The 19392-nt window shown below is 41.9% G+C and overlaps 1 protein-coding gene across 1 annotated transcript in view; it reads right to left on the reverse strand.

Moving 5' to 3' along the window:
• Positions 1-558: 558 nt before the first annotated feature.
• USP13 (ubiquitin specific peptidase 13) overlaps positions 559-19392 on the reverse strand; it is a 72672-nt gene continuing 53838 nt past the window's right edge. The window contains exons 13-21 of the mRNA XM_067536470.1: positions 18342-18516; positions 15779-15867; positions 15291-15413; positions 12679-12705; positions 10614-10757; positions 9737-9903; positions 7750-7912; positions 5291-5375; positions 559-4654 (exon numbers count right to left, since the gene is read on the reverse strand). Of these exons, the coding sequence (XP_067392571.1) occupies positions 4561-4654; positions 5291-5375; positions 7750-7912; positions 9737-9903; positions 10614-10757; positions 12679-12705; positions 15291-15413; positions 15779-15867; positions 18342-18516 (1067 nt within the window). The 3' untranslated portion in view covers positions 559-4560. The remainder of the gene's footprint in view (positions 4655-5290; positions 5376-7749; positions 7913-9736; positions 9904-10613; positions 10758-12678; positions 12706-15290; positions 15414-15778; positions 15868-18341; positions 18517-19392) is intronic.

Genomic DNA, 19392 nt, shown 5'->3' on the forward strand with positions numbered 1-19392 from the left:
ATGGCCTATCTCCACACTGAACAGCAGAATCCCCAGAAAAAGCATTTGTACTTTGATGAAAAACAGATCTAATAGCTAATGATGGATTTGAGAGGTTACAGACAAACATTTAGAAAGGCCTAACCTATAAGAATGCAGTAGAAACCTACATATGAATGGAAGGAGCTTGCACAGATCAGTATTGCCAGCCCCAAGCACTCAGAAATCAGGTCAGGTCTCCAAAAATCGTAAGAGTGGCCTAAAAATCATGAGATTTTTAAAAAATAAAATATGTTAGGTTCTACTTGTTCGGTTTTTGAATCTTTAGGGAGCACTAGGGTCATGTTTTCAAGCTTTTCTCTACAGCTATCAAGGTTAGAACTTACCTTTTTTCTTTTTCTTTTTTTAATTGAAAGTGGAGATTCTCATGTATCTACTCTGCTCCAGTTGTTGAGGCTTTAAGGAAAACACCAAATATCACAATGCTCAAAACACTGATAACTGGCACCACCAAAAGCTGCTCAGTTAACTTGAGGATTCAAAGAAAAGAAAGAGGCAAAAAGACAACATGATCCCCAAGATGTGAGAATATTTTTTAATTTAAAACAGTTGCAACAATATATCATTCATATCCCTTCTCATCTCAAACAAATACTCTCCAAAATGTTAACAGTGCTTCAAGCAAACAATGCTGAATGGTGCAAAATAAAACCATTACAAACACTTCCAGGACACAACAGAAAACCTCAAAAGATGTGAAAGGAATCAGAAATTGATCAGATCCATTAATTGGGGGAATAAAAAGGCATTTCCAGTTATAACATGTTTTGCATAGTCTTTCAATGCATCTGAAGTCAGACAGTATTGAAAACAGAGATCACTGCCACTGGGATGGAAAACAAAGAAATTAGCTGGAGGTCTGTTTCTACAATGAAGACCTAATGCACCCATGTTAACAGTTCATACTGCACCTCCACGAGAATGAAAGTCCTGAAGAAACAAAGCCTGATTCAGATTTCAGTTACACCAATATAAATCAGGAATAATTCTACTGAACTCAGCAGAGATACTCCAGTGTGGAACTGGTAAAAGGGAAAGGAGAATCAGGTCCAAAGCCACCAGACTGGATGAAGGCTTTATTTTTTTGTAATTAAGATTATATCCTTATTACATTTTAACTAGCAAGATAAAATGATTTTAAGAATCACATTCAACTTTGCTTTGGAGAGAGGACACCGTGAATAACAGTGGGTTCTAGACGCCATTAGAAATAAAGCAGGATTAAAAAATAAGGGGTGAAGGGAATTGTCAAATTTTCCCTTCCTCCCAAAAGTTTCATAATTCAAAAATTTATGACCAGTTCTAACAATAAAACAACTGTTTGCTTTTTGCCTCTTGATTCACAGTATTCAGCAGATTCAATAACTTGTCTTTTTAGGCTCAAAGGCCCAGATCCTCAAAAGGTGTTTAGTAACCTTAATCCTATTGATATTAATGTGAGCTAGGAGTCCAAATACCTTTGCAGATCTGGGCCAAAGTGATTCTTTTTTTTCAACCTTTACTCCCAAGAAGTTCACAATACAATTTTTAAAAAAATCACTTGAAACAGTTACTGGAATCCAACGGAAGCACAAGTCCTCCCATCACCCACTGCTCAAGTCACTCACTGCTGCCCCTGATCCAGCAAGGTATTTAAGCATAAAGAGCAGTTGTATTGACATCAATAGGACTACCCACATTCTTGAAACTGAGCATGTGCTTAAGTGCTTTGCTAGACCAAGGCTTAAATGGATCAAACAGGTGACCTCTCACTCTAGGTTCCAGAGTCAGATGACTGCATCCAAATGTACAAATGTCATTGCTCACCTTTAGTCATATCTTTAAAAAAAGAGACAGAAAAAGAGAGAGGAGGAGGAGAAGAAGAAATTACAGTAAATTGATCATTTGAAGGAGAAAAGTGATGGAGGGACAAAATGCACAAACAGCTGGAGAACTTCAAAGTATTTTCAAATGCTAAATTTTCATGAAAGATCATTCAGTCTTTCCCCTTTATTGCACCCTGCACTTTTGCCCTCTTGTAGCTTACGCACATACAAAGTGCTGAACAATACTTGCACTAAAGGGACTTCAGAAATGCAGACACTAAAAATGCACCTACTACAGCCAGCTAATTTTTTTCTTTTAACTATCCTACCCCAGCTTCTCACCCACTAGATTTTGAAGTGTGCCTGATATTAAATATATAATATTAATATCACACACATGGTTGTTCCAGTTTTAGATAGGTCTATATACAAGGAAATGGTTTGTGAGAGTTCATGCTCCATCCTTATTCCCAGGAGTCCCGCCATGTTTCCAGTTTAGCAATGAGCATGGTAAAGACCCCATAGGTCTGTAACTTATCCAAGGTCTTTAAATAAAAAGGTTATGCATACCAGACCTTTCCAGTTTATAAATAGCCCTTTAAGTTCATGAGGCAGAGGAGAATGCTGTTGTTGCACTTCTTTGAAATATAACTGGGTATGAAAGGGATCTTTCCTTCTTTTACTGCCAAAAGCACAAATAAAAATTATCTGAAAGCTCAGCTCCTTCACTTTAAATACAGGATGTGCCACTGCATACTTTGCTGATTCAATTTTCCGAATAGGCGTTTGCTATTTGACCCAAATAGTCAAAATATTGCAGGGACAAGTAGATTTGCTGGCAATCTTTATTTTGTCCACTATAAACTACTTAATAATTACAAGGCAGTTGAATCTCATGGGAGCCACTTACTAATGTGACACAACACCATTCTAGTGTGCCTGGAAGGGTGTTAAATAGTGGAAGCTTTCCCAGTGATTAGGCACCATATACATTACTACAGAATTATTGCACTAGAATTTTTCTCTACATCTAGTACCACTTTTCAGATGAAAAAATGACCAGGAAAACAAGGCCTATGTTACCATGTTTTGTGATTTACACTAGGCTTTGTTACATTTGGGGAACAGTTTTTAATCAGATGTTAAAAAAAGCCCTAGTTGTAACCAGAATCTCTACATTCAGATTCCCTTTCGTTGTGTACAGGTGCCTGCATTTTGCTATTTAACTTGCAGACATTAAATGCAGAGAAGATATAATTACAACTCCCTGCCTCTCCTGCACTCTGCATGGATTCTTTCAACTGTTCCAACTTATTTTGAGAGATCAGTAAAATTGCAAGAGGCAATTTTACCAACTGTCTCTCAGCAGTAGCCAACGTACTGTGAAATTTGTTTTTTTGGAAACATAAAAGATTACACATTCATCACTGTAATTTTTTCTAAAACAGAACTATTCAATAACAACAATTTAAAAACCCCCACAGGCCTCCTGATTGCAAATAAATTCTTGTCTATGACTCAAATTGAAATAGGGAAAGTACATGGGAAAAAATGGAACAGAAAGTGGCCTAAAAAAACCAGAAACCAATTTATAAGGGGTGCATTGTGCAGATCAGATTATCAATGTGTTTGCAAGTTTCTAGCAAGTTGATATGTTATGACTTTAAAAAAAAAATCAGCAATTTAACCAAGCAATTTCCTCCACCCATGGAAGAAACTTAAATAATTAAACAACCTTTGGCAGAAAGCAGAATTGTACTGCAAGCACTTTGTCATGGAGCCGGTTTCAGCTGGAGTGTCACTGGTGTGGGCGCAAAATTTCTTTGTAACAGTTAAAGGGACACTGTCCACTTTTTTAACTCCTTCAGAGGAAATTCCTCTGAGCATTCCTGAGCATTGGAGATTTAATCAAATCAGCATACCTGTTTCCTTCAGCCACTTGCAATCCTGAATCTCTTGGGATAATTTAAAAAACCCAACAGGATTTCAAAAAGAGTTTTAAAAAAACCCATATTAAATACATAAAATAAAACCCACCATTTCTATTTGGCATAATGCATCGGGCACTGACAAGGGATTAACAGCTTCCAAGTTTTGCATTGGTGCCTTTTGATTTCAAGCATCAAAGAGGCAAAACAAGACATTCTGTATCACTAGTCTAATGTACTATATTAGATATTCCTTACTGTACTGAAAATAATATTGTGACTGATGCATGTTCTCTGATAGAAAACAGTTCCTCCCCCTCCAATGACACATGAAGCAAAGGCAAATCTCTGACATCCATAACCAATGTGGACTCTCCAATTGGAAGCAGTAGGCAGCTACTACCATAGACATGTACGTTCCCCAAAGGTCTCCCAAGAACATAGCTGAACCACAAGGCAGGAACTGGGTTGTGGTTTAGTTATGAAACAAAGGCATATTCTCCATGCACTAGCTGCAAACTCCACTAGAAATCTGCATGATTTTTGAGATGCCCTTTAACATATATAAATTTAAAATATCCTACAATACATCACCACTTAATAGAAATTTCCCTGCAAACACTTAAGAAGGCATCAAATGACTGTGTTTTTAAATAAAACTATAAATATCCCATATTTTCATTTGCTTTTTGGCAGTCCAAGGTTTGGGTTTTTTTAATTTTAATACTTCTTTTTTGGCAGATTAAAAAGGCTTATGGCTTCATATGGCCAAATAATGTATTTGAGGCCTAACTTGGTATCCTATGGTAAAAGTAAATATAGCCTAGGTCTCTGGGAGGTCGTTCTGAGGCACAAACTTTAAGGTCGTTGTAGATCACCCATCTGAAATGAAAATAGGAAGGTGAGTATCCAGATGATTAAAGTGCTGTAATTAATTCCTTTGATAGTGCACCAACAAGGCACAAAGAATTTCCCAGATCCCTACCCCAAAAAGCTTAAAATCTAATCAGCCAATGTACAAACAAGAGGAACAATGAAAATCAAAGCAACTGGTGAAACAGGCTTCTTGTAATTAAGTAATTAAGAAAGGAGAGGGCCATGCAGGCAAATCATAGAATGATAGAATGATAGAGTTGGAAGGGACCTCAGGAGGTCAAAGCAGGACTAACCTAAATCAGAGATAGTTTCCTGTTGCCAGAAATTAAAGCATGCTGGGCGCACTGCTAGGGAGGAGGGAATGGGTGGCAAACACAACAGAATCCAAGTTCTGCATCAGCCGGGTCCCTGGTACAGATTAGAGTAGCCTCAGCATGCACACACGCATGCATGTCAATTACAAAGAAAACCAAGTGTAGTTCTTTATAACATTTGTGGCCTTTATTCCATTGACTGAGTGAGATAACAGAAATGTATTGTGTGATGATAAACACTCATTCATTTTTGTATGGGGACATGCAATGCAGAAGCTGCCTGCCATCCAGAAATCAAATCTTTCCTTCCTTTCCCAAAGCCACTCACCTTCCCTCCTTTTTGAGATGGCAAACATAGTGGCCACTCATTGTGGATGTTCCCATGTGGCTGATGAACCCAAAGAGCTCATACCCTGCATACAAAATATCAGAGACGACGAGTGTCACTATTCCATTGCTGACACCACAGCACTTAACCAAAGGACATTTTTTAAAAAAACAGAGGAGCATTTTCAGATACATAAGCATCTTTGATTCAGACTTCAAATCCCAAAAAAACACTTTCTTTTAACCCAGCAGTAGGTGTCCCCTTTCACATGCAGCACTTACCTTCACTAAACACTAATGCAGCACAAATCAATGCGTGCACAGACAACACTGTGTGAGCTCAGCTTATACATATGAGAATATGACAAAATATACGAAAGACAAAAAGGATAGAGCAAGGGTAGAGACTTGAACCCTGATGCGCACAAGACATAACTAAAGTGTAAGATACGATATTAGATACAACCTGGTCTAAAGGAGGTGGAACTTGGCTCTGCAAAGTGCACACAAATGAGTTAAATTCATGGATGTGAATGTCTGAACTGTAAATCAAATGAAAAAAGACAGGGACTATATCCTACCACAGCCTTTGGACTGAGGGCACACAGTGAATCCCCTTATGGCTTCTAACCCCGTCACCCGCACAAACATACATAATTCTTAAAATTTTGGGGAAGCCCTTGGATAACAACTTCAGGATGCTATGCTAGCATGGTTTCTCAACCAGAGGAAAACCATGAAGGAAGGGTTCATTGTTAGAACAACTGAAGAAAAGGCTTTTGTGGACAGCAGGGATGGAGATCTTGTTCTGTATTTACCTATGCCGCACAGTATGGACTTTTTTTTGGTAACTATTGATTTACATTGATAATAATCTAAATTTACAAATAGGCAAAGGAAGAAAAATGCTGTTTGAGCGGCTTAGTGTGGGGGGACCCAGGCGTGGGGTGAGAGGGTGCTGTGTGGGGCAATCTGGGTGTGGGCGGTTCAGTGGGGGGCTCGGGTGCAGTGGGGATCTGGAAGCACAGGAGCTTGTTGCGGGGGTTCCAGGTGCAAGGGCAATGGGACCCTGCAGGGGGATCCAGGTGAAGGTGGTTGGGGCTCAGCAGGGGGAGTCTGGGTGTGTGGGACTCGAGGGGGGAGGTCTGGGGGAGTGGGACTTGGTGAGGTGGGGGTCCGGGTGCAGCTGCTTGGGGCTCAGTGGGGATCTGGGTGTGGGGGCTCATGGTCCAGGTGCATAAGGAGTGGGATTCAGTAGGGGATGGTCTGGATACAAGGGTGGGGGTCCAGATGCAGGGGGATGAGGCTCGGTGGGGGAGTTCTGAGTGCTGAGGGGACTGAGGCTCAGCAGGAAGGTCTGGGTATGGGGGGTCTGGATGCACAGGGGAGCAGCTTGCCAAAAAGTGACCCTCCACCCGTGGCTGAGGAATGATGGGGGCAGGAAGTGAGGGGAGGGAGACGGTGTAGAGCCAGGGGAGCTTTCTAGGGGTGGAACTGACCTGGCCCCACTCCCAGCCACTCTGTTCAGGGGAAGTACACTCCTCCCTCACCCCCAGCCCAGCCAGGATTAGCAGCTGAGCCTGGCACAGGGCAGAAGCCACCAGCCAGTGCATTCCCAGCTCCACCCCCATCCTGCAGTGATTTACCTCTCCACCTGCTGCTCCAGGCACCCAAAAAGATGCACCCACACTGCTGGGCAGAGGAGTGTGACCGCTCTTGCAGGTTCCCTTTGCTTCCCCATCAGAAAGTCATTTTTCTGCAGGGAAGCAAAGAAATCTGCGGAGGACATGAATTCTGTGCACGTGCAGTCCTACCAAATTCCCCCAGGAGTAGAGCATACACACTGCTGTTACTAGTGTGCGGCATGAAAGTTCTTTAGAGAGGCAATGTTATATGCTACTCACTATCCTGAGATCACCATTGTGCTGCAGCAACCCAGTACATTTAGATTTATGAATATTCATTGCCTACTTTACAGTCTTTGGCTGTTGTACAATAGCCCCATCTTGTGGTTTACTTAACTCTATTATTTCTGGCAATGAGAGCCTCAGATGAAAACCATTAGAGAAATCAATGAAGTAATGCATGGATATGTAGGATAATGATTCCTATTAAATGGATTATCAGATTACACATCAACCAGAAGGCATAGAGCTCTAGTGGTTTGTAATAACAGCAGAATCCTTAGGTTGATTAGCTTTTATGGACCTCCTCCCTCCAGGCTTGGAATTTTCATATTTTTTCCCCCTCATAATGAAAGAAGGAAATTATATTTTATACAGAGTTGGCAAGGTGAGAATCTTATACTGAGACATTGGGATGCTTTGATTCAATAAGGATTCCCAATGACGCTGGGGACAGCAAGGTTTCCTGGTGGCGATGCACTGTGAAAGCAGATGCATCAATGCCAACAGAAGAGCATGAGGCTTATTGCACTGTCACTACTCAAGGGGAACTTACTTCCAGACCCATCTTTGATCCTGGGCCCCTCTGAACCTGCCTCTGCAAGGATGTTGGCATTAGCATAATTTTCCATATCCATCACATCCGAAGCAGATTCGCTTTCCTCCTCGGGCTCAGGATGGCTGAAGATCCAGTCCAGTGCACGTTCCAAATTATTATTCTGGCAGTCAAATGAGCAAAAGATCAGCCATTAGAACATTCACCAACACTGTAGCTGCCACACAAAGACTGGTCTTTAAATAAGCAGAATAAGGACTGAGATCAACAGAATTCAGTACATTTGAGCCATACACACTGCCTCTATGAAAATGAGCACTCAGCAGGCATTCTGCAAGTCTTCTGACCTAGGACTATCATTGGAGTTGTTCAGTACTAAATGATTTCCTGCAGCACTTTCAGCACTACACAGGCCTAATGGTTCCTTGCGCACTGTTCTACATGTCGTTGCCAATAATGGTAGGGTGCTGCATTACATGGCATAACAGCATTAATTTAAGCATACAGGCTTTTAAAATTCATATTTGATGTGAAAAGTGGCTGTATCGGTCCTATAAATCATCGCAACGATTTAGCTGGAGCCAGCATTAAGTATTCGGTTTCCAAAGCTGTAATTTCCAATGCACCTTCCCTTCCCCACCAGGCTTGATAAAAAATGGCTCCACCAGGCTTGATTAAAAATAGGATTTTAGTTCTAATAAATGGCTTAAAGTGAAGCCAATTTAGAAATTTCAATTCCTTTTAAATCAAAATAGTAGTTTACAATACAAACAAAATGCAGGAATGGTGACATTTGTAACTGCCCTCTACCTAATTTGATAGGCACATCCCTTTGTTTGAACAGAAGGTTTGCTTACCACTACTTCAGCTGTAAGCTCTTTGGGACAGGGGCAGCCTTTTTGTGCTGTGTTTGTACAGCATCTAACACAATGGGGTCCTAGTCCACAAATGGAACTCCTAGGTATTGCAGCCGTGCACTGAGAAGTCATATAGGAAAGAGTATGCGATCTGGATAGGAAGGAAATGCCTGAAGCGCACAGCTTTTCAACAGCTACTGCCAGCCACCCATGCTAGGGCACTGTAGGTAGCATCCCCACAAGCATACGGCCTACGCAGCTACTCAGGAATAAAAGTGAAAGCCAATGACCTAGTGATTTGAATGGAGAAACCACAGGACAAGTGGTATGCAAACCACAGAACTGCACATGAAAGGGAAACTGGTCTCTGAGAGTGCCTATGCTGCTTGGAGCAGTCCTGCACATCACACTGAGTGGGAGCCCAGCAAGGTAGCTGAGAAGAGGCAGTGCAGAGCAGCCCAGCAGATGCTCTTTGAGGAAGTTCTAATATTAGTAGATAATAGGAGATGATAATGTAAAAAAAAAAAAGGCACAACAACTAACAGACTGCAAACTCCCCACCTTCTCAGTTATCATTCCATGCAGAGGTGGGCTGTGGAGAAGCACAGAACAGAGATGAAGAGAAAGGTAAAGACTCCCTTCTCTCCAGCGCCCTGAAAGACACCTTTCCTCTCTCGTGGTGGTGTCTCTTGGGGGCCACAAGATCACTATACCTGGATAACACTAGGCGGCGAGTCAGGTCACAACCATGTGAGATAGGACTGCAATCCTCCAACAAATACCCTAAAGAAAAGAATTGGGGAGCTCCCCATTTTCAGGACACTCTGCTCTCATGCACCCAGAATACTTCAGAACAGATAGGAAGGGAAGTCAAGTTCTTCTTATCTTCCCCTTCATGTTACATCCAACTTAACACTCACCTGAAATCCATATACCCTTGCTCCTCACCCCTGTCACAACCTATCTTGGGGACCACCCTTGCCTCAGGACCCCGTTCTCCTTGTTTCCCCACATCCACCAGCAAATTCTGAATTCCTTCATGAGCACATCTCATGAGTTTTCTTCCACATGTTTTCATCCTTAAAAAAAAAAAAAATCCAAAATTTCTCTTGACCACACAGGGCACTCACTGTTGCTTTGAGTGCTTGAATAGCTACATTCCTCTGGAAACCCATGGAAGTGATGAGAGCTACCATCTCTTCTGGAGGCTGGTTATCTAGTCCAATAGCCCCTAGACCAGCTGCTCCGGCAGAAGCAACTCCTCCATAGCCAGGTATAAGTAACGGCTCTGCAAAATCTGGAAGAGACACACACTCAGTTCACGTTTTTACCCCTGTCAACACATCACCAAGCAATGAATGGAAGCTCAAGAAGAGCAACAATGCCCATGTAAAGTTCATTTCTATGGGCCAAATCTGGAAAGCAGGAGCACAGAAGACCCAAAAAAGCAGGAAGATGAATATGCATCTAAGAAAGACATGTATGTGGATTCTTCCACACTGCGCTGCCTGTAACAGCTCAGCATGCTACAGAGGTGAAACCAATGATGGCTACATGATGGCACATCCAAGGAATAAAGAAGCCAGGTTTAACAGATCAGGGGCCAACATGAAACCCAAGTGCCAGACAACCCACACCTGGTAGGCGTACAGCTGCCTACCCAACTCCAACCCCAAGATCAGCAGCAAGGGGCTGTAGAACTCCATTTTTCTCCAGCACCAGCTACTTTGTCACTAGGGACAGGATACCTCTTCTGGTGCAACATGGGTGTGATGTGCCTTCTCCGAGCAATGTCTGTCTGGTGAGTGTTTTCAGAGGAGCGGGTTCTGTGCATCAGGTTTATAGCAATGAGTACTAGTCCTACCAACACTCTGGCACATTAGGAGAATGACAAGTTTGTGTTCTCTAGTTTTCAAAGGGATATGATATCATGTGTTACAACTGATATTGACCCAAGTAAGATGCACAGAAGAGTGAGGTCTCATTCACACCCTTGAGACTGCTGACCTGGTTCTTCCATGTGTGCAATGATCCAGTTGAAAGCCACTTCAGCACCCATGTTTCCTGTATAGTACACAGCTTTCCGACATGCTTCCAAGGGGAAACCCATCTCCGCTAGCTGCATCATTGAAGATTCATCAATATCTGGAGCTACAAGTGAAAATACTCTAATATGTAAAGTCAAGTCAGCCCGTTCCTGTAATATTTATCATCATACAGGATGCTACTTTCTATACATTGTATCACTGGGTTTATTTTAACACTGCAAGAAACAAACATCCATAAAAAAGCAGCTTTTTAATGCAAACACTATAATGGTAATTAGTGATTTATTTATAGCTTTTGGTCTTAATGATTTGCACAGAGAATCTCTCATCCTGAGTAATTCCCAAAGTGCTTTACAGAGAGCATTTATAATGGACATGTCACCCACCACTGAAACCTTGGGGTTTGCAGCTTTTAAGAATACTAGATCTGCCACTGCCCCTGTTGGTGCATGGACAGTCAAGTCTGTAACACCACCAGTGCTGATACAGTAGAGCCCAAGCAGCTTATCTGCAGCAGTGGCAGTTCATGAAGACACCTCAATAATCTTGATACCATAGCTCTCTCTCTGTGACTATAGCTGCCATTACAAGCAGCACCTATGACATTCTGTTTAGAAATAATTCTGATTTTTGGTCACGTTGTCTGCACAGTGAGATATTGGCTAAGATCTTCCAGACCTGCAAATTATAAAGGACACATTATAGGACTGATCTAGCCCCCTTTGAGGACTGTGGCAAAACTCCCATTGATGTCAACAGGAGGAGGACCGGACCTCACTTTGTTCAGAGATTCTTCAAGGCCTCCCATATCACTTAAAACCTGGGGCATAAGCCACAGGGACAGCTTTATGCAAACCTTCTGAACAGATGTGAATTTCACCCTATATGAAAAGCAGCTATTGTTTATGCTCTGTAGCTTCTTTTCAAATACAAATATAATGTATTTCTTTTTGGTGGCAGTGTTGCATTTTAACAGTGGCACACAGAACAACACTGCAAAATGGAGACAAAAAAATATAATCACCCCCAAAATGTTCCAGCTAAGCAACACTGTTGTTCAGCATACCACATGAAATTAGCACCTGGGTATATACTCTGGCAGCAAGCCCCAGCTGCCACGCATGCTACCCAAGTTACACTGCTGTTTTTAGCTCGAGCAGCGCTAGCGTGGGTACATCTATGTGAGCTGGGACTCAGACCTCCCAGCTCTAAAGTAGGTGTGTTCTCAGTGTTACAGCAAAGACCCACGGTGTTGGGACAGCTATAGATCATTTTTAAGGTCACATCATGGCATATAAATCCCAACTGTGATGTAGCAGGATCAGGGACAACAATTTTATAACCAGACCTTCCAATTCCTTTCCCCATTTGCAGTTTAGATGGACTCTGAGTGGGCAACATCAATGTTTAAAGAACAGCAAGTGGCATCTCTCTGCAAAACATACTGACAACCTGCTAAATTAGAGCCTCATCCAAAGCCCAATGAAGTTAGCAGAAGCCTTTCGATTAACTTCAATGCATTTTGGATCAGGCCCCACACACACTTTAAAAATTGAGCTTTTTAAATCTAAAACTATCCTAAAATTGCTACTAATAAAACTCTCTCTCAAAAAAAAAATCACATGTAATTTCAGAGCACCACTTCCAATCTAATTAACTGTGTTTGAAGTTAAATAATGACAACAAAATGCATCTGGGCTGAAATCTTTCACACCAAGATTCAGTCCAAAGTAAATTAACCCCAAGTTATAAAAATCAGATTTTACACTAGAAATTACTACAGATTCAGTGGCTACTCATGTGTTGGGCACCATACTGCTACGATGGGTCCTTCAAATCCCCAAATGCATGCAAGCCAATGCTGGAACAAGTACAACACCAAAGTGTTGTGGAAATGCACACAGAGAAAAGTGCCACGCATAGTTACATAAACAGAGCTATCATTCATTGAACGTGGATTTGTGGATTTGTTTGATAAGCCAAAATGTCAGCACAATGTGGTGGGAGAAAAATGAGATACATACGCTCCATGAAGTGGTTCATCATGCGATCTGTAAATTGAGAAAGAAAAATAAGGAGAAGAAGTGAGTTTTTATGACAGGCAGCTAAGCGCTAAATCAGAAAGAAAGAAAGAGGACGAATTTTGTAAGCAATAAAAATGTCTGGTGTCTTAAGGGCAGCGTGCACTGTGTTGCTGGAAGGTTACAAAGATAATCTCACACTTGTTAAAGTACAGCATCACTGGTACCGTATTCCAATAATAAATGGAATAATTACTGACCTAACCCCATTTGAACCAGGAAGGCCATGATGTCATGAATATCATACCACCAAACTGAACTGTTTCTTTCCCCAAAATATAATCTGTGCACCCAAACATTACAGGATAGGCATGGTTAGCTGACTCTTTATGTAAAGCAATAGGTTGGGAGAGAGAGGGCACAAGATTAACAAGATGAGGCAGAGAAGTTTTACTTGCACCTGAGAAAGTTAAAACCAGGAGTGATTAGCAGTTCCTAATTTAGCACTTAGTCCTTCCTTGAACTTAGCCATACAGCTAATAATCCTCATCATCCCTTTCCTAGCCCTCCTCAAAGCCCATTTGTTGTTTGATGCTTATGTGACAGCCACCATCTTGACCAACACACCAGTCATGTTATACACTCACTGATCAGTGGGTTATACCTACAGGAGACTGGCCAAATAGCGATGGCTAGGTAGAGGGGCCAGTCGAGGTACATGTTCCATATAGAAAGGCATATACAAAATATCTGTATTAAGACTGAGTGAACCCCTCTTCCAGCCCTTGTTTCATTAGCATGTAATGTCTCTGGTAGCTGAATCTGTATGTAAACGTCATAGCAAAAGGCCAGGATGCAGGGAGATCAAAATGGCTGAAGTCAGGCAGCAGAAACTGTCTGAAGTTTTATTTTCATTTATAAAAAGATAAAGTCAAGAGCAGTTCACAGCTCCTAATTTGGCCTTTACATGTGAAAATGCAAGTTTCAAGAATGCCCAGACAGCCATGATAAACCATGGGGAGCTGTCTGGAGAGGGGAAACAAAACTGAAATCACTGTAGGTCTGTGTATTCCTGTAGCTTGTATTTTACACCAAAATACATTTTAGGGATTGGCGTTCTTCCATATTTGGAAAGCTCCCTGCAGTAACAGCACTATTAGTACCCAAGTATATAAATGAGCCAATCCTCTGAAGGGAATAGCATCATTCTAGTAGTCCATTAAATATTTAAACACCAAAACCCAAGTCATCACAAAGCAAATTTCAATATGCTGTGCCTAAGGTCATAAGATAATAAAATGAATTCACTAGCTACAAAACATTGCACTGTCAGGATGAAGCGGAGAAGAAGCAAGCTCTAACATTGCTTTTATTGGACAGGCTTGGCCTAGAAATGGATTATTTCAAGAAAATGTCACATTGTGTTAAACATCTGTAGTAGTGTCTAGCACAATGGGATCCTAGCCCTTGACTGGGGCTCCTAGTTGTACTGCAATACAAATAATAAATAGTGATTCTTGCCATTTACAATGAGCAAGTGGCAGACTTTCAAATTTAACCTCTGGAGGGACATTTAGTCTCTTTCGGAGTATTATTTTGGGGAAGTTCTATGGCCTGTGTTATACAGGAGGTCAGACTAGATGACCATAATTGTTCCGTCTGGTCTTGGAATCTATTAATCTACATAAACCCTTGTGTGTTAAACATAGCTGTGCTGCAGATTAATGAATCTGGTTTGAAGGAGTGTACATTTCCCCTTCAAGTCCACCAACAACAAAGAATGCTTGGTCTAATACAAGCTAACAGATGGTGATAGGACTAGATAAGATAGTGCATTTTTGACACCCCCATTGACCTTACAGTAGGCATCTAAGCTGAAGTTACATTCCCTGAGCGCTGGAATAAGTAAGCATGATGATTCTGTGAGGCTAAATGGGAACCATGGGCCTGCACTCAAAAGGCTGAATCTGGCTCTCTATATCTATTACACACCAGTGAGTGTGAGCTCTTTGGAGCAGGGACCATCTTTTCATGAGGCATGGGTACAATTGGACCTATTCCTTGACTGGGGCTTCTAACGTGCTACTACAACACAAACAACACCAATACTAATAACGAGGGGTACTAGGAACTAAGTGCTCTCTTAGAGTCAAGCCCTACAGACTCCCCTAGATGTACTTAAATTCTTGACACCAGTAAAGGTTCTAGAGGGAATGAGAACACAAGCTGGTGACAGGGTGGAGAGGGTGAAAAAGGGAATTAACATATTCAGTTACCCTCTTGCAGAGGACGGTGTGAATTCCTAGCACTATCAACAGGATTAAGTTAATTCAAGGCTTAAGAGGTGTGACAGGCCAGGGTTTTGACCAATGGGAGCTGTGGGTGCACAGCACCTCTGAAAAAAGTCAGGGCAGCTGTGCATTATTATTGGTCTGTGCCAGTCCTATCCACACCCTATATTAATTTTCTGAATCATGCTTCTGTGTCTGAATTGCTGGATCTCGGCAGCCAAAAAGAAGCTTCACATGAACCAGCACAGAGAAGAAAAAGAGACAAACTATCCAGGAAGAGGAAGGCAGGTTGGAAGGAAAGCTCCTGGAGGTAGAGGACAGTACCTTTGGGGTCATCAGGAATGATAATGGGCGGGGCAATGTCAGGAAGTTCCTCTTCTCCTGGCTGTAGTCCCTTGGCATGGAGGTGATTGATGTCTAGTAGGTCTGGCATGTCTATGGAAACATCTGCAAATCCAGAAAGGAAGAGCTTATTGATGCATTCTAACACATGTAGACTGGATTGCGACGTACATGCTAGAGTGAGGGGAACTCAAAACACATACTACAAACAGAGCCATGATTCTCTTCCTTGAAACTGTTAGTTGGATTCACCAATGAGAAGTTCAGACTATGTTAAAGGACACTTTTACTGTGAAAAGGGATGAGGTAAAATTGGCTTCTGATTCCACAGATCTGGGGTTCCAGTCTGGCCCTTTATGAAGAGAGGAGCCCACTGGATTATGTTACAAACCGAAGACTCAGCAACGTACAGAAGCCTTCCAAGAGAACCTGGACCGAATGAGGAGGAGGAAAGCATGTAAGATACATACCAAGCTTTTGGGGTATCCAATCAAGGCCAAAGGTGAACTTCTTTATCTGCACTACCAAGTACTCAGGAAATGAAGCAAAGCGAGATGTTCTGGGAAACACAGGAAAGTTATGTCAATGAAACAGGGCAATAAGATTATGGAGCACAGATTGTGATGCCTCAGAGCACTCTCTAAACCACATTAACATGAAAAGTTTTACAGCTGGGGGTATGTCCACTCTGCAATTAAACATCCATGGCCGGCTCATGTCAGCTGACTCAGGCTTGTGGGACTCAGGCTGTTTAATTGTGATCTAGATGTGCAGGCTCAGGTTGCAGCCCAAGCTCTGGGATCAGAGCTCATACTCTGGGATCCTTCCAGGGTAAATTTTCAGTGGTATATATGGGAATTCACTTCTATAGCTCCCAATAATAATAGGAATCACATGGCTAAAATTTTAGGGCATTAGGTTGAAATTAGGTTACAGAGGATCTAAAGATGACTCTGTAATTTTTTTTTTTTTTAAATAAATGACATTATATTTTTACAAATAAGAATATTGGCTATTAGATAATCTATCTACAAAGCATTAGGCACCTAAAGACCCCAATGCTTTTTCTTAATAAATGAGATCTATAGATGAAACACACACTATGGATGCTCGCTATTTTTGCAACAATTTAATTTTCAACATTAAATTGTTAAATTAAGAGAAACAAGTGTGGGTTGTTTTTTTTATTCTTCTACAAATGTATTTGAAGACCTGTTTTGTTTGGTTTTTAAATACAACCTAATCCTGGCTCTGTTTAGAAGAACATTCTTTACTGCCTTGAGACATGCTCACAGTTAATGTATGGAAACACTTTTCCCCCCTACATCCTTTTCCTCCAAGTGTGTTTGTCTGTCTATTTTCTACGTGGTGCAGCCGGTGAAACTGTACGCTAAAGAGCTTGATCTAATTACTGGCATTGCTGTAGGATCTAAAAATAGAAGGAACACAACCAAAACAGACCAGTTGCTGGACCCAGGGCTCACCCGCTCCTCATTGCTACTGAAGACACTCTGAAGCTTCTCTAATACCCCAACTGTTTAACACTAGTTCTCAGCAGAAAGCTATGTCCCCTATGGCTGTAACCCTCTTTCTGTTCTCCTAGGATCTCCCAATATTTTCTGTGTCTGAGCTCTTTTCATTACATCTTTGGTTGAATTTAGATTGTAAACCACATGGAGGCAGGTTCCTCTTCTTTATATTTGTCTGTGAAGCATCATGCACAGTTGCCCCATATAAGTAACAATAATGAAGTATTACAAATGTACCCGAACTTTGCAGCACTGATGGTCATACTGGGGTATTTTGGCTAAAATTCCGACACATATATCAGAAACCAAATTTTCTATATAGCCCTTTCTGCAATTTGAAATCTTCATCCCGACAGCCTTATCAAGAAAGAAATTGTACCTCTATTTACTCCACCCTCTTCTGTCTAGGGCAGTGGTTCCCAAACTGTGGGGCGTGCCCCCTTAGGGGGCCATGGAGGAACATTAGAGGGAGCGCAGTGGGGCCCATGGGTGTTGGGGAGGGAGCATCACCCAACCTCGCTCTGCCCCCAGCTCTGCTCCAGCCCCGGTCTTGGCCCCCAGGTCCCAGCCCCAACCATGGCACTACTCTCAGCCCTGGCCTCGCTCCCAGCGCCAGCGGTGGCCCCTGGCTCCCAGAGGGATGCAGACCAGGTAAAGGGGGGCATGGACCAAAAAAGTTTGGGGACCAATGGTCTAGGGACTGCATGTGCTGTTTTGCAGCATCTTCAGACAAAGCTGGGCAACAAGAGACCAGGGATGGAGATCCAAACTGGTCTCTTGTATGCAACATAGAGCTCGATCACTAGCTACTGCACAGACCTAGATTAAAGGTGGGCAGAAACTTTTAAGAATCAAGTCACTAAGTTTTACACTCCCTGTAAGCATCCACAAATCTACCTCATTATCCAACTTCAAATCCCTCCTTAAAACTCTCCTTTGCCACAATGACTACAGAAGCTTGACAACGATTAGGCTGCTGGTGTGCTGAGACCTCTGCCTATCACCAATGTCATCTCATTGTTTCCTTGTTCTCCCCCATCAGTCTGTCTGTGTCCATCTGTTGTCTATACTTAGATTGTAAGCTCCTTGGGAGCAAGGAATAGCTTTTGTTGTTCGTACAGCAACAAGCACAATGATGTCCTGTTCCATGACTAGGGCTCCTCAGTGCTGTTGTAATACAAATAAACAAACAAGGTTTGCTATAACAAGGTTTGCTATAAACATCCAAATGAAGATCATTCCTGAAGTTCCACAAAGGTTATTTATTGCTCAGGGGGTCATTACAGCTTTCGTAGGGTGAACTACACTTCTCAGTGGGACAGAGCTGTACTAACCTTTTACATTCATGAGGCCTATCACCAATCCTGATCCACAACAATATCAAATATCCTCTATATCAAATACATACTGCATCAGTGTCTATTTCTTTCTGTATCATAGCCAAGTGGTAAAATAACCTATATTACGAACACATTGTGCTTTTAATATGGAACCACACACTTACTTAACTCCTGCAGATTTTGCTTGAAGGGCACTGCTCCAGAAGTCATCTACGTTTTCTGGTTCAGAAAAGGCCTGAAGACATGCGCTAAATGGGATCTTGGCACGGATGAGCTCTGGCGGAGGTCTCCTAGCAGCTTCTGCTTCTCTCCTCTTCAGCTCATAGGCAATTAATTCATCTGATCAGAAGCAGACATTACACTGAAGTCTACCTGAACCAGACTCGTCTCTACAAAACCTGGCATGCTGATCTAGCTCGACAGGTGACAAGCTGCAACTATTCCTCCTTTTTCCCTTTCCCTGCCCCCTCACTCCCCGCCTTATTAAAATTCAGAAAACAAAAGAAGAACCCTATAATACATATAACTAACAAAACTGGGCTCATTGTTCCCCACATTCATTTGCTTGTATACTGCAGCCTATGGTCTTCCCTTCCGTTGTGTCTTTAGGGCAAGGATTGTCTCTTTTCTGTATCTGCATGCTGTTCGGCACAATTGAGCCCTGATCCCAACTGATGCACTACCATAAATAAATATTTACTATTAAGACTATCATCAATGTGACTGTGCAGATGGCTCATGCACCTAAGTTACAGTATAAAAGGAAAATCTGGGTTCATATTTTCTAAGAAGCTGTGTCACAAAAGTGCCATACAAGTCTTTAAAAATGTAAAGTTTTTCTGTTTCTTTATAAGCAATATCTGTTGTTCTGCAATAAAAAAAAAGCGATGAAGCTTTTCTATAATAGTTAGCTAGATTCCTGTTTCCAGATAAGTTTAAGCAGAATGCCTGGACCAAATGACTCTGAAGCAAATCCTAGTGAAGAGCTGTCCCACCGTACTGCTGCATCTGACCTAGGAAAGCTCCAAGTAAAAGGGAAGATTATCTCTGAATACAGAGCTGTTGTAGGAATATATAAAATATTAAGAAGTAGATCTATGTAGCCATGTTCACTGGGTCTGCAATATTTTTCAAAGATTAGGCTCACGTCAGCCTCGCTTACGGGAAATCCCTCTCCCCTGTGTTTGTTACATCCATGAAAGAAGACACAACATT

The sequence above is a fragment of the Emydura macquarii genome, unplaced genomic scaffold, assembly GCF_026122565.2.
Source record: "Emydura macquarii macquarii isolate MOO-44397 ecotype Brisbane River unplaced genomic scaffold, CSIRO-AGI_Emac_v2 contig_3603, whole genome shotgun sequence".
In the NCBI taxonomy this organism is placed as follows: domain Eukaryota; kingdom Metazoa; phylum Chordata; order Testudines; family Chelidae; genus Emydura; species Emydura macquarii.